At 53.7% G+C, this 13,020-nt stretch overlaps 4 protein-coding genes across 4 annotated transcripts; 2 read left to right on the forward strand and 2 right to left on the reverse strand.

Moving 5' to 3' along the window:
• Window positions 1-450: 450 nt before the first annotated feature.
• On the reverse strand, window positions 451-2,953 carry AB675_10131 (Chitin synthase regulatory factor 4; the record flags this gene model as incomplete). Its single annotated transcript, XM_018138881.1, has 2 exons — window positions 451-462; window positions 554-2,953. 2 exons carry the CDS (start codon window positions 2,951-2,953, stop codon window positions 451-453), a joined length of 2,412 nt encoding a protein of 803 aa, XP_017995170.1.
• A 1,091-nt stretch (window positions 2,954-4,044) lies between these two features.
• AB675_10132 (ATP-dependent RNA helicase chl1) lies at window positions 4,045-6,540 on the forward strand (the record flags this gene model as incomplete). The annotated part of the gene is made up of 1 exon (XM_018138882.1): window positions 4,045-6,540. One exon carries the CDS (start codon window positions 4,045-4,047, stop codon window positions 6,538-6,540), a length of 2,496 nt encoding a protein of 831 aa, XP_017995151.1.
• An 880-nt stretch (window positions 6,541-7,420) lies between these two features.
• On the forward strand, window positions 7,421-9,795 carry AB675_10133 (uncharacterized protein; the record flags this gene model as incomplete). Its single annotated transcript, XM_018138883.1, has 2 exons — window positions 7,421-9,349; window positions 9,586-9,795. 2 exons carry the CDS (start codon window positions 7,421-7,423, stop codon window positions 9,793-9,795), a joined length of 2,139 nt encoding a protein of 712 aa, XP_017995153.1.
• Window positions 9,796-9,993: 198 nt separating this feature from the next.
• On the reverse strand, window positions 9,994-12,988 carry AB675_10134 (uncharacterized protein; the record flags this gene model as incomplete). Its single annotated transcript, XM_018138884.1, has 4 exons — window positions 9,994-10,782; window positions 10,861-11,531; window positions 11,615-12,131; window positions 12,869-12,988. 4 exons carry the CDS (start codon window positions 12,986-12,988, stop codon window positions 9,994-9,996), a joined length of 2,097 nt encoding a protein of 698 aa, XP_017995138.1.
• Between the last annotated feature and the right edge of the window lie 32 nt (window positions 12,989-13,020).

Raw genomic sequence — 13,020 nt, forward strand, 5'->3', positions numbered from 1 at the left:
GGGCGAGCTGGCGAGGCTCGGCGTTTTACCGCGCTCGAAGAGTCAGGGTATGACCGACCTGGGGTCAGACATGATGGTAAGGCTGCCAGACGAGCTCGTGCTCTGACATGAAGATGGCACTGCTACATAATGCGTCGAAGGTGTTCCATGTGAATACCCGGCAAGACGCCTATGTGACGTGTTGAATGCGCCTTCCTACCCTGCGGCGCATGATCGTACAGTACAGCCATTGCCAAGATTGCGCTTACCTAGGTATGCAGTGACGCTCTTCCACCCATCCGGAAACGCTTCTCGTTCTTATTGCCATCTGTGCGCCACAACTGCATACAGCAGATCTCGCGTCCCCTTTCATTCAACGGCGCATCAGAGAGCGCTCGTGACCAATAACATCGTAGGGGTATCATCAGAAATCAAATAAGGGGTATCACACTCGACTCGAGAGGCGAGCCTTTACATAACAATCTGTTGGTATGCATGTCAGCTTTCTTACTTCTCATTCACTCTTTGTCCACCAGAGGTAGGCCTGTCGGAAGGGACGGGGGAAAAGACTTACACAATCACCCTTCGCCTTCTTATTCGGGATCCCCATCGCCTCAAAAGTATTTGGACCCTGACCCTGACTAATCTTGCCTGGCTCAATTCGCGATGGCGCAACCTTGTTAGGCTTCTGTTGTGGTCCTGTTGGTTGAACGGGCTTCTGCTGCTGTTGGGGCATTGGCTTCTGCTGTGGTTGCTGTGGCTTCTGCGGCTGCTTCTGTGGAGCAGGACTTGGTTGCTGATGACCAATAGGCCGCTGCTGCGGTGGCGGGCGTCCACCTGGGCCACCGCCATGCATGCCAGGACCTGGTGAAGGACGAGGTCGAGGAGCTTCGGCTGGGTGAGGTGGACGTGGCTGTCGCTGCTCGAGTGGTGCGATATAGCCGATGTCGACTGGTGGGCGATTTGTGGGTTGTTGGTGTGGAGAAGTTGTGCCTGGACGAGGACTTGGTCGACCACCGCCAGGACCGCCGTATTGTTGTGGAGGCGCTGAGCCGCGGACGGGACCAGGAGGGCCATAGCTGCCTTGTCCGTTGCCGTATGGCTGTGGTGAAGGACGATTTTGCGGAGGATACATTTGTTGTTGCGGCGAACCATAGCCAGTGGCACTGTTCGGTCGCAAGTTGGGATTGACGCCGAAAGCGGAAGCCGGGCGAAAGTCAGGATGTGAGGTCGACTGAGGCATACCTGGTGGACCAGAAGGGTATGGTGCCGAGCTGTTGGTATTGAGGCTGAGTCTCGAGGGATCAGGCATGTCAAGCGTTGCGGCGGTCGACCCAACATTTACGTTTGGCCGACTCTGCTTGATCCGACTGACAGCTTGAGCCTCATGGTCTTTCCTCGACAGCGTCTTCGATCGCTTGATGGCCTCAACACGACCTGCAGCATCCGCATTGCCTGCCTCGGCAGCCTTGCGGTACCATTCCTGAGCTGTAGAATAGTCGGGTGAGACGTATATGCCGACTTCGTAGAAGTAGCCCATAGCGAATTGTGCTGTTCCGAGTCCGCTTACAGCTGCTCGTTGAGCATATGTGAAGGCCATCTCTTCGTTCTTCTCGAACACACCTTCGTGTCCGCACAGAAACCATTTACTAATCGCCATTTCGGCTTCGGTCTCGCCTTGTCTTGCCGCAAGGGCATTGTAATGGAGTGACAGTGCAGGATCGAATGGGCAGCCGAGCTCGCCAAGCTCGTATGCGGCTCCCATTCGTACTTGAGCTTTCGAGAAACCCAGATAGGCAGCCTTCTCGATATTGGTCTTGGCGGCGACGGTGTCTTTCGGGCAGAATCTCTCCGGTACATGGACTTGGCTGAGCTCTCCGGCTTTCAGCATACCGTAGACATATGCGCCCTGCGGAGCGTTGTCATCAGCAGCCTCTGCTGATTTGTAGATGAGGTTGATGCCATGCTCGAAGTCCTGGAACTGTCCATGCTGGCCTAGAAGGGTCATCATACCCAGTCGGTAGCATGATGCCGCGTCACCAGCATCTACACCTCGCTGGTAGTACTTGATGGCCTTCAAAGCATCCTGTGACGCCTCAAACTGCATGCCGATGCGATAATGAGCCCGGACATAGCCCTTCTCTGCTGCTCGCGAATAGCAATGGAATGCTTCTTTCTTGTCCACTCTCTCCCCAAAGCGGCCGAATTCGAGCCATGTGCCTCGCATGAACTCTGCCTTGGGATGATGCTGATCCGCCAGGAAGTTTGTGATCTTCAGTGCATCGTCTCGGAGCTGCTTCTCTATCCGTGGAGTTCTAGGTCTTGGGTTCTGTGTCAACGATATCCTCTGCTCGTTCTGTTGGGCGATCTCAGCATATTGTAGCACATCTTGCGCCCACGTCAGCTGGACCTCTGGATCGTTGCAGGCTAGAACTGCTTGTCTTGCCTTCTCAAGTGTATCTTCTTTCTGCTCGTCTGTAGGTGGAATGTTTGGAGGAGGATTTCGGAGTGCAGGGAAGGGCGAGAAGTTCGGCGTTTCTGGGAGACCAGTCGAGTACTGCTGCCCGTGATCGTAGGTCTGAGGTGGCTGAGGGGATGGCTGCTGGTAGCCAGACGTTGGAGGTTGCTGATATGTCTGTGAGACAGGAGGTGCTGGCTGCTGATACGTCGCCGGCGATTGCTGCGAGTAGACGCTAGTCGGTGTGGCAGTGGTGTATCCGCTGCTGGCGGGAGATGCATACGAGTCGTGTGGAGGTTGGTACGAGTCGATTCTTGGTGGCATTGGGCTTTGGTGCCAGCCATTGGAGGACTGATTATGATGTCCGCCCTGGGCAGCATTCTCCATCTGGGCGACATTATGTGGCATATTGGTAGGATGGTCTCCTGGGCGGTGCGGAGCAGGTTGAACCATTTCAGGCACATAGTAGGAGTCGTCGCCGCCCGGATAAAATGTAGCCGATGTGTTGTATGCCATGGCGGGCGTTCTTTTGCCAGGCCTTGATTGTAGTAAAGTAAGTAGTTGCCAACTTCCTGCGTCGGCAGGTATGGGCCGGCAGATATGATCGGTTAGAGGCAGGTAGTAAGTCGCTGCGGTGATCTGAGACAATCAAGACCCGGATGAGCAGCAAAGCACGGGTGGGAAGTAAGATGTCTTGGACCGTGGAGGAGTCGTAGGTGACGATCTCAATCTCGGCCACCCTGGACGTCTTACAGTGGTGAAGTAGCAAACAACAGACTGTGAAGATAATGATAGTGAAAGACGGTGTAAGTATCAGGGCTTGTGAGCAGCGTTGACTCTGCCGCCCCAAGGGGAGCCTACCCAACTTGTAGTGCTGCGTCGTTCAAGTTGCTGCCATCAGGGAATGCGCTTGATGAGGCTACGACATGCTTCACCCGAACGATGACCACGGGCCTCAGCCACCGCCTACAAGGAACGCCTCGCATTCAGGCGGCATCCGCAGTGGGGAGTGCCCATCGCGGGCGGGAGATTATAACTGGACAGATGACAGAGCACGGAAGCTCGGCGCCAGCCTTTGTTCCAATTTTGGTCATGTCCTCGGTCCTAGAGACGGAGTATTTTGTCACCACTTCCATCTCCAAACTCAACCGTGACACGAACAGCAATAGACGTGCTATTTGGCACCTAAGCAGGATTGTTTAGAAGAAAGCTTCGTCCTAAGGGCAGCCGGCGGACCTTCCAACAACGCTGCCTCACGAGTGCAGGCGCGACTAGCTATGGCATTTGCGGTAGGTAGTGGGAGATCTAGGCTGTCTCAGTAGCACTTTTCGTAAGTAATGGACGCAATATGCTCTGTAAAAACACAGCAAACTATCTGAGGGGCACCCGACGCTGGATTTTGCGTGGCTGAGAAGAGTCGTTCACGTGTAAACAGTCAGTCCACGCCCCTACAGCCTGTGTAGCGATCTGCAGCTCTTGTCGTTGCCAGTACCCACGGGCGTCGCGTCGCGACTTGTCATGAACATGACGCGTCTGAAATTGGACATTGTGTTCATCCATCTCTCATCTGACGCTGGTCCACGTCAACATCGCAATTAATCTCCAAGATGGAACCCAGCGACCCCAGATTTAGTCACCCGTACGAGCCCTACGACATCCAATTGGAATTCATGAGCAGTTTGTACGACACAATACAACAAGGCAACGTCGGCATATTCGAGTCGCCCACAGGAACAGGCAAATCTCTGAGCTTGATTTGTGGCGCCTTGACATGGCTTCGAGATCACAAGCGGCACAGCCTAGAGGGGGACATCAACGGCACCGCTCCTGCCACCAGCGACTGGCTCGCAGCAGCGGAGAAGGTCAATCGACGGAAGGCACTGCTACGAGATCGAGAGGAGTTTGAGCAGAAATTAGCCAAGCTTCGACGCGACGAGGCACGTTCCCAACGCCGCCAGGAGAGCGACAGACCGACTAAGCGTGTGCGTCTAGGTCAGAGTGCCGACCGGAGAAATGAGGATGATTTCTTGCTGGACGAGTATGAGTCTGGAGAAGAGTCAAGCAAGCCAAGCAACGGACAGACGCATTTCTCTGCATCGACTCGATCCCTACTCGAGAAGTTGCAGGGTACAACTCCCGCCACCGAAGAGGATTCTGTGATGCCTGAAGAGATGAAGGTGATCTTCTGCTCGCGCACACATTCTCAACTGAGCCAATTTGTGAATGAGTTACGCCGTGTCAAGCTGCCCAACTCTATGCCAGCTGAAGATACCAGCGATAGTGGTGACGGTGAGCCTGTGAAACAATTGGCATTGGGTTCGAGGAAGAATCTATGCATCAACGAGAAAGTCAAGCGACTACAGTCAACGGCCGCCATCAACGAGGGATGCTTGGAACTACAAAAGCCTGGGACGGCAAAAGACAAGAGATGTCCGTATGTATTGAGCAAGGAGAACGTTGCACAGACGAACGCATTTCGGGATCGAGCTATCGCCAATATCAGGGATATTGAAGACATCTCGAAGCTTGGTCAAGAGTTGAAAATATGCCCATACTACGCCTCAAGACACGCAATCAATCCCAGCGAGGTATTGACCTTGCCATATCCTTTGTTGCTGCAGAAGTCGGCACGGGAAGCGCTGGGCGTATCGGTCAAAGACAACGTGGTTGTCATTGACGAAGCCCACAATCTGATGGATGCGATTGCCGACACGTTCTCTGTTGCTATTCGACTGGAACAGCTCAAGACTGTCACTCGGCAGGTTACCGCATACGTTCAGCGCTTCAAGAACAAATTGAAGGGCAAGAATCGTGTCTACATCACTCAGCTTATTCGGCTGATGAACTCTGTGACGGATTGCCTGGAACGGCTGCAAAGAACAGCACAGCAGCAGGATGTCCAGCTCACTGCTGCACAACTCATGGCCGGAAAAGGTGTCGATCAAATTACGCCTCACAAGCTGATGCAATACATCCATCAAAGCAAGCTCGCCTACAAGATTGAGGGCTACAACGAGCTACAAGGAGCTCAGGTTGCTTCTGCCACGGACCGTGGACTTCTTATGCTCTTCCAGAGCTTCCTTGTCGCCTTGATGAACCCAGATGCCGAGGGACGATTCTTTGCATCGAGGGAGGATTCAGATATGTCTCTTCGTTATACACTGCTCGACCCTCGAGAGCATTTTCGAGACATAGTGCAGGAAGCACGTGCTGTCATCTTAGCCGGCGGCACCATGTCGCCCATGTCGGACTATGCTGAGCACTTGTTCTCATACTTGCCCTCGAATAAGTTACAGACATTCAGCTTCGGGCACGTTATCCCAAAAGACAACATCTTTGTACGGCCTATCACCTCTGGACCATCCGGTACTGCCCTCGACTTCACGTTTGACAAGCGAGGTCTGCCTGCAACAGTGACTGATCTCGGCCGTCTCCTCGTTCAGGTTGTTGCTATTGTTCCTGACGGCGTTGTCGTCTTCTTTCCGAGCTATGACTACCTTGCAAAAGTAACGAAGGCATGGCAACAGCCAAACGCGGCCGCCCTAAGCGTGATGCAACAACTCCGACAGCACAAGCCGGTGTTCGAAGAGTCGAAAGGCATTGCCACGGACACTCTTCTTGGAAATTATACGGAGGCAATCAACTCCAAGCGTGGAGGCCTCCTGTTCGCTGTCATAAACGGTTCTCTCTCAGAAGGCATCAACTTCTCTGACGCTCTTGGACGGGCTGTGCTATGCGTCGGTCTTCCTTTTCCCAACGCACAGTCTGGTCTATGGAAGGCTAAGATCCAGTACATCGAAGCCCGAAAGCATGCTCAGTGCGTCAAACAAGGCTCCTCGGATGCCGAAGCAAAGACCGCAGCCAAAGCGTCAGGTCGGGACTTTTACGAGAACGTGTGTATGAGGGCAGTGAATCAGAGCATAGGTAGGGCAATTCGGCACAGAGAGGACTATGCTGCCGTGCTGCTTGTGGACAGAAGATTCGGGACCGAGAGAATCAAGAAAAAGTTGCCGGGATGGATTCAAGAATCTCTGCCCGTGAACAAAGTCGAGGCTAATTGGCAGAGCACTGCCGGTGAGCTGAAGTCTTTCTTCGCGAGATAAGGCTCAGCTGGGGATGTATGAGGTGTAACGTCAGCTCGGATCGTTCAAAAGAAGCCAACGAACGTCTACAGCACTTGCTCAACCAACACTGGAAGAAAGGTGCTCTTTGGCACCGGGGTATAGAGGAAGGAGCCAGAAGCTTGGCACGAGAAGGTTTGACCATACGCGACTCCCTCACTCCTGTTCACAGCTTCGAATGTGGGCATGAACATCGTCTCGCTGCCAGCTCTGTCGCAACGACGCTGTTTATTCTACTTTGGTCGCACGAAGATCCGATATTTGGAGCCACCACACTGACTTCCGGCTGCCCGGGCGATAGGACCACGCCATACCGCGACTGATGGTGATCAGAAACTCTACCTCACCTTCCGTTCATGTTTATTGCGTAGACTGTGGCTATCGAACAGCCTTTCATACTCATGGAAACCAAGCGCAGCCTATCATCGCATCATTCATAAGCCGCATTGCTGGCCGAAGTATCGCTCCCCGTTACATTAACTTCACGACGGAATGAGACCTCTCGGAGAATTTTGTGCGGAACAAACGCCCTTGTTGCCAACCATGAGGGCGATGTCAGTAATGGTACATTGCGATCGCTGACAGGCATAGTATGGCTAGCTTCACCGCATAACCTGACCTAGCAACCGACCTGGTCTTTCGACCGTCAAGAATGGCCACGCACCGCAGTCCAGCCCCCTCTCCCTTGTGCTATTGCACAGAAGAGTAATGTGTAAGTAGCGTGGACTGAGGTACAGAACACAGGCTCGGTTTGTACTCCCAGCAGTGCCATCTTGTCTTGCTCCCACACTGCGTAAAAGTTGAAGCACAAGCAGGTACATTGTTGCACATCCCACCTTCCCTTACAGCGATCGCAACTGCCATGCCCATGCGTGTGTTGACTCTCACTCTCCTCGTCCCGGCAGTCACCGCCAGTCTTCAACATGTCCGACTCAATAATGCGCGCAAACATCCTCGCGACGTGCTCAATGCTGAAGCGGCGGTCTGTCCGGCAGTGCCTACCACGACCGTGCATGTCCAGCCAGTCTACTACAGCGGATACTTCGAGTACGACACGGTAATCGATCCTTTTGGCTGTGGGCAAAGCTATACCGTCACGAATTGCCCGACCACCATTATCATCTACTCTACCATAAGTAGTACCTTCTATGCCACGGAGACAGTCACAACAGAGGAAGTGTCGTATCTCTCTACAGACAGCGACACTGCGACGGGGCTGGGCACGTTGTCTACTGTGTCAACCTCCGGGGGTCTTCTAGGAACAACAATATCGTCGACAAGTGCCGGAAGCGCTTCATTCCAGACGACAGTCACTGGCGCTTCGACCTCAGCGAACTCAGACGATAGCTTGGCAACAGTGACAAGCTTGTCAAGCAGCACCGCAACGTCATTAGTCTCAGCCAGCAGTTCCACTACTATACAAGCCTCCGTCGCGCCAAAAAGCCTGGCGTCGAGTACTAGTACTAGCATCGACCTGGGATCGAGCTCGGCTGGTCCAAGTACAACAGCCTCAGCTGTGTCCGACTCTACTACGGCTACAAATGCCACTGTCTCAAGCACGTCTTCCCCCCTCTCCACATCCAACTCGAGTCCAACATCAACAGCGACATCAAATGCGACAAACTCGACCGCGCCTGGTCTGTTCATTGGTGAAGGGTTGCCGTCAGGTACGGTCTTTACTTTGCCTGAAGAGCAGTTCATCATTCTTGCGCTTGCTGGCGGAGGAGGTGGAGTCAGGCGAAGCATACCGAACATCCTACGCAGGCAGGCTTCGGACGGCTCGGACTCCGTTATCACGGTAGTCGACCTCTCCGACTCTAATGGTGTCGTGCCAAGCGTAGATCAAGACAGCTGTGACTATGCGACCACCTTCGTACTTCGTGGTGATCAGATTCTTCAGAACGGCACCATTATCGGGAAAGCCCTGGGCGCGAGATCGGTCCCACTTGTAATATCGGAAACAACTGAAGTCAATACAACCTTCTTCCTCAGCAATGGGTACCTTGGATGGGACACGACCGACGTTGGTGCTGCGGAGTTCTACAACTGCAACAGTGGACTGGTCGCAGCATTTTCTGGCGGCGACACTGCAAGTTGCAGTACTGTAACTCTGGGCGCTGTAGCTGGTTCCGCTTGCTCCAGCAGAGTGGCGAGGACTCGTGCTGTCAATGAGGCATTTGCTGCGCCGACTCCGGCATCTGCTACCTCGAGCTCGGACAATAGTACTACTGCCTCTTCTACCTCGACCAGCGATCAAAGCGCCCTGTCCACCTCCAGCGGTGCTACTGACTCCCCAAGCACATCACAAACTCTGACGCTAGCAAGTCCGACATCTCTTCAAAGTAGTGACGTATCGACCTCGAGCTCCGCAACTGATACCATCACGAGCAGCAGTGTGCTTTCAGCGTCGTCTAGCATCGTTGTCAATGGGAGCATCACAGCGTCGTCCGGTAGCTCATCGGACCAAAGCATCACGCTGTCCCCCACGAGCACCAGCACAACCGGCACACTTGTCAATAGTACACTATTGACTTCCTCTGTCCAGCCGACAACGTCAGACGTAACTTCATCATCGGCTAGCATTGACATATCAGCCACGGACGTCTCGAACGGCGGCAGCACTGTCAGCACGGTCTTTTCATCCTCAGATAGCCCGGGCACAGGATCGACTCCAACTGTGTCATCGTTGACCGTGACTTCTCAAGTTTCGGCTCTTTCATCCGCCTTAACGACCAGCATCTTGAACTCGTCAAACTCTGCATCTGCAGCAGCCACATCGAGCTCAAGCACCGTGAGTGCAACAACACAGTCGTCCGAGACGGCATTTTCAAGCTTGACTACAACGACTCAGACTATGTCTTCGAGCTTATTATCTTCCTTATCCAATGCTACCTTGACATCTTGCAGTGCTATTATCAATGTACCCAGCTCCACAGGCGTCACAGCATCATCGGCTATGCCATCAAGCACTTCTACTGAACAAGCTAGTGGGTCTACTTCTAACTTGAATACTAATAGCACATCTAGTACGCAGGGCTCTTCTGTCGTCTCAACCGTGTACACGACTTCTACAACAACCTCTACCATTGTGTCGGTGGCAAACAGTACGACACCCACAGTATCAGCGCCGGGCTCGACAACCGTAACCACTTTCAACACGACGACGACGACGACGACAGATTCCCAGACCACTTCTACTATTCCAAGCTCAGCCTCTGCTCTTTCCACAACGACTGAGATGTCAACGACAACATCCGATAGCTCCACTTCACTCATGAGCAACGCCACGTCTACTGAGGCAGGACCCACTTCATCGCAGATAGTTGCGATGAACACAACTTCGACTCAGCTGCAAAGCACGGACCCAGGAAGCACATTCGCGTCATCTGCGACTGACGTCGTGAATGCTACATCTTTGAATCCATCGACCCAGTCTCAATCGACCGTCGCAAGTCTCACGACGTCCGATAATCCGAGTACATCGTTTTTCACTTCGGCGACTGCATTCCAGAACACAACTAGCACGGTCTCGCGATCATCTAGAGATGCTTCCTCGTCGCTCACGCCTTCTGCGCCCTCGACTTCCTCGTCGATGGACTTTGTGAATTCGACGACTACGGCGACCAGTGTATCTCCGACTCTCGCTTCAGCGTCGACGACGGTCAGTGAGACGAACACGACCATATCTTCCTCAACAGTAGTGTTCAACAACACTACCACAGAATCATCATCGCCCACGTCTGTTGTCAGCACAACGGACGCCGTCATTGTGAATGCAACAACATTCGCTTCGTCTACAACAGCTCCATCGATTGTGGGGTCAAATACGACTACTTCGTCAACCTTAGTTACGTCAAGTACAGATGCAAGTCTCGCAAGTACTGCATCAAGTACAGCGTCATCAAATGTGGTCGCAAATGCAACAAATTCTTTGGCACAAAGCAGCTCAGCCACAGATGGTAATGCCACGGTCACATCCTCCACTCCGGCCTCGTCAGCAACGGCGTTCAACACGACAAGTCTGCCGGCGGGAACCAGCTCGACCGTGGAAGTTAATGCTACATTCGTGTCGCCCACAACGACTCCATCAACAGTCGCGTCGAATGCGACGACTGATCCGACAGAAACGGCCTCCGATACAAATGGCAATGCTTCGTCGTCTTCGCCGACATCGGCGTCATCAGATACATTGTCCAATGCCACGACTACTTCGGCAGAAGCTACCTCGACTCAAGATGGTAACGCCACATTTGTCTCGGCCACTACAGCCTCATCAACGGTCGTATCTAACGCGACAACTACCCTGTCGGAAGCGACCTCCACGTCAAGCGGAAACAACACGACGTCTTTCGGAAATTCGACGGTAGATGCTGCCTCCACGGCTTCGTCTGATGATACAAGCACAGTCATCTCAAACTCTACCTCGACCGACGTATCCCCAAGCCCTACTGCGACGAGCTCCACAAATAACACCTCCTCAGTCTTCCTCGTCAACGCAACAGCTACCGCTGCGAATTCAACAGCATCGGGCGCGACCCCCAGTCCCGCAGGCTCGAGTGAGACAACCACAGAAGCATTCTCCACGGCTTCGCCAACGAACACCAGTGATACAATCACTTCGACATCTCCAACCACAGTTACGACAGACTCGTCTCCGACAACGATTACCATGGTCCCGGCCTCAAGCAACACAACATTCACAACGCTTCCGCCCCAGAGTAATGGCACCACAGACGGCGGTCCGTTCACCTCCACTGATGGCACACCAGCGTCATCTGGTCCATCGGTGACTGGCCGACCTGCATCGGCTGACCCCTCTGCGACCGCCACTGACCCGAATACGGAGTCTACCAGCTCCAGCTCGAGCCCAGCTACCGAAACGACACTCTCGTCGAGCCCGCCTACAGCAACCTCGGACTCGAGTACGAGTCCCGCAAGCGCCAACGCGAATGTCGGCACAAGCTCGGCATCACCTACTGCTGTTTCGGCACCTACCGATACCACCACCGACTCGGCATCACCTACTGCTGCAGCACCTACCGAAACTACCACCGACTCGGCATCGCTACTGCAACGACTTCTTCTGCAGAAAACACGGTAACATTCGGCCCGAGCACCTCTCCTGCGCCAGGATCTACAACTGCTTCTTCGACGGATGTACCGGCTGCTACGACAGACTCAGCGGCTACGACGACAAGTACAGCGACGGCAGAACCAGCCACGACAACCGACTCAGCGTCGGCAGCACCAGCCACGACAACCGATCCGGCGTCGGCAGCACCAGCCACGACAACCGATTCACCGTCGGCAGCACCAGCCACAACAACCGATTCACCGTCGGCAGCACCAGCCACAACAACCGATTCAACGTCGGCAGCACCAGCCACAACAACCGATCCAGCGTCGGCAACCCCTGCGACAACCACAGATACAGCGTCGGCAGAGCCTGCCACAACGACAGATTCAGCGTCAGCAGAACCAGCCACGACGACAGATCCTTCCCCAACGACTTCCACGGACTCCACAGCGACAACGACATCTACTTCGTGAAGCTCGTCGGTCTGATCCGGACTCTGAGATTCGACCCACGATCAGTAGTCGTCTGGACCGACCGAGGGGCTGTTCTGAGATATAACCCTCTCCACGGCATAACCCACATTTAGACATGCAAGCATTTTTACACTAACGAACAGAAAACGAAAAACTAGATTTATAGAAACGACACCATGACAGACAGAATGACACAAACGACACCACGACAAAGGCATTACTCACGAGCGAACGCATGATCAGCGCAGGAAAAATGACACCACGACAAAGGCATTACGCACAATCGACTCATGATGAACGTAGGAGAAATTGAATGCAGACTAGCAGCGAGACTCTAGCAAATGTTTTGAGCATAGGATATTGAAACGCAGCATTAGGGAAGCACAGGAGGAGAACAGTTTTATAGGCCGCACAAGGCCCTACTTCGTCCATCTAATATGAGTGGGAGACAGCATCCTAGGAAGGCTGGCAGCGAGATAGCATACATGGGAATGAATTCCGTAGACAGAACATATGAGCGCCGCTGTGTGCTTGATCCAAACTCTCCTAGTGCTGATCATCTCATCTGCTCCTCACATATATATGCTTCACGGACTTATCGGACATAAAGGCTCATCAAGGACGACCCGCATTGTAGAAGTACGTCCTCGGCCCACGTTCCGAACACTTCATCTTTTCACGCAGTGTCTGGATTGCCCAGGTCATCTAAATGACATGCCCTCCGCTGCCACAGAGCCAGGACTGGCGCGGCATCACTGACCCTAGAAGGCGTCGGAAGCTGCAGAACCGGCACAACCAGCGGGCGAGTCGACTGCGTAGAAGAGCGGCGTTGGAGCTGGTAGTTGAGGACAGTGAGCTTGGCGATGCTTCGCGCGGTCATTGCGGTAGGACGACTGCTCTCGACGATGGCTG

Source organism: Cyphellophora attinorum, assembly GCF_001299255.1.
Source record: "Cyphellophora attinorum strain CBS 131958 chromosome Unknown Contig43, whole genome shotgun sequence".
NCBI classification, from domain to species: Eukaryota; Fungi; Ascomycota; class Eurotiomycetes; order Chaetothyriales; family Cyphellophoraceae; genus Cyphellophora; species Cyphellophora attinorum.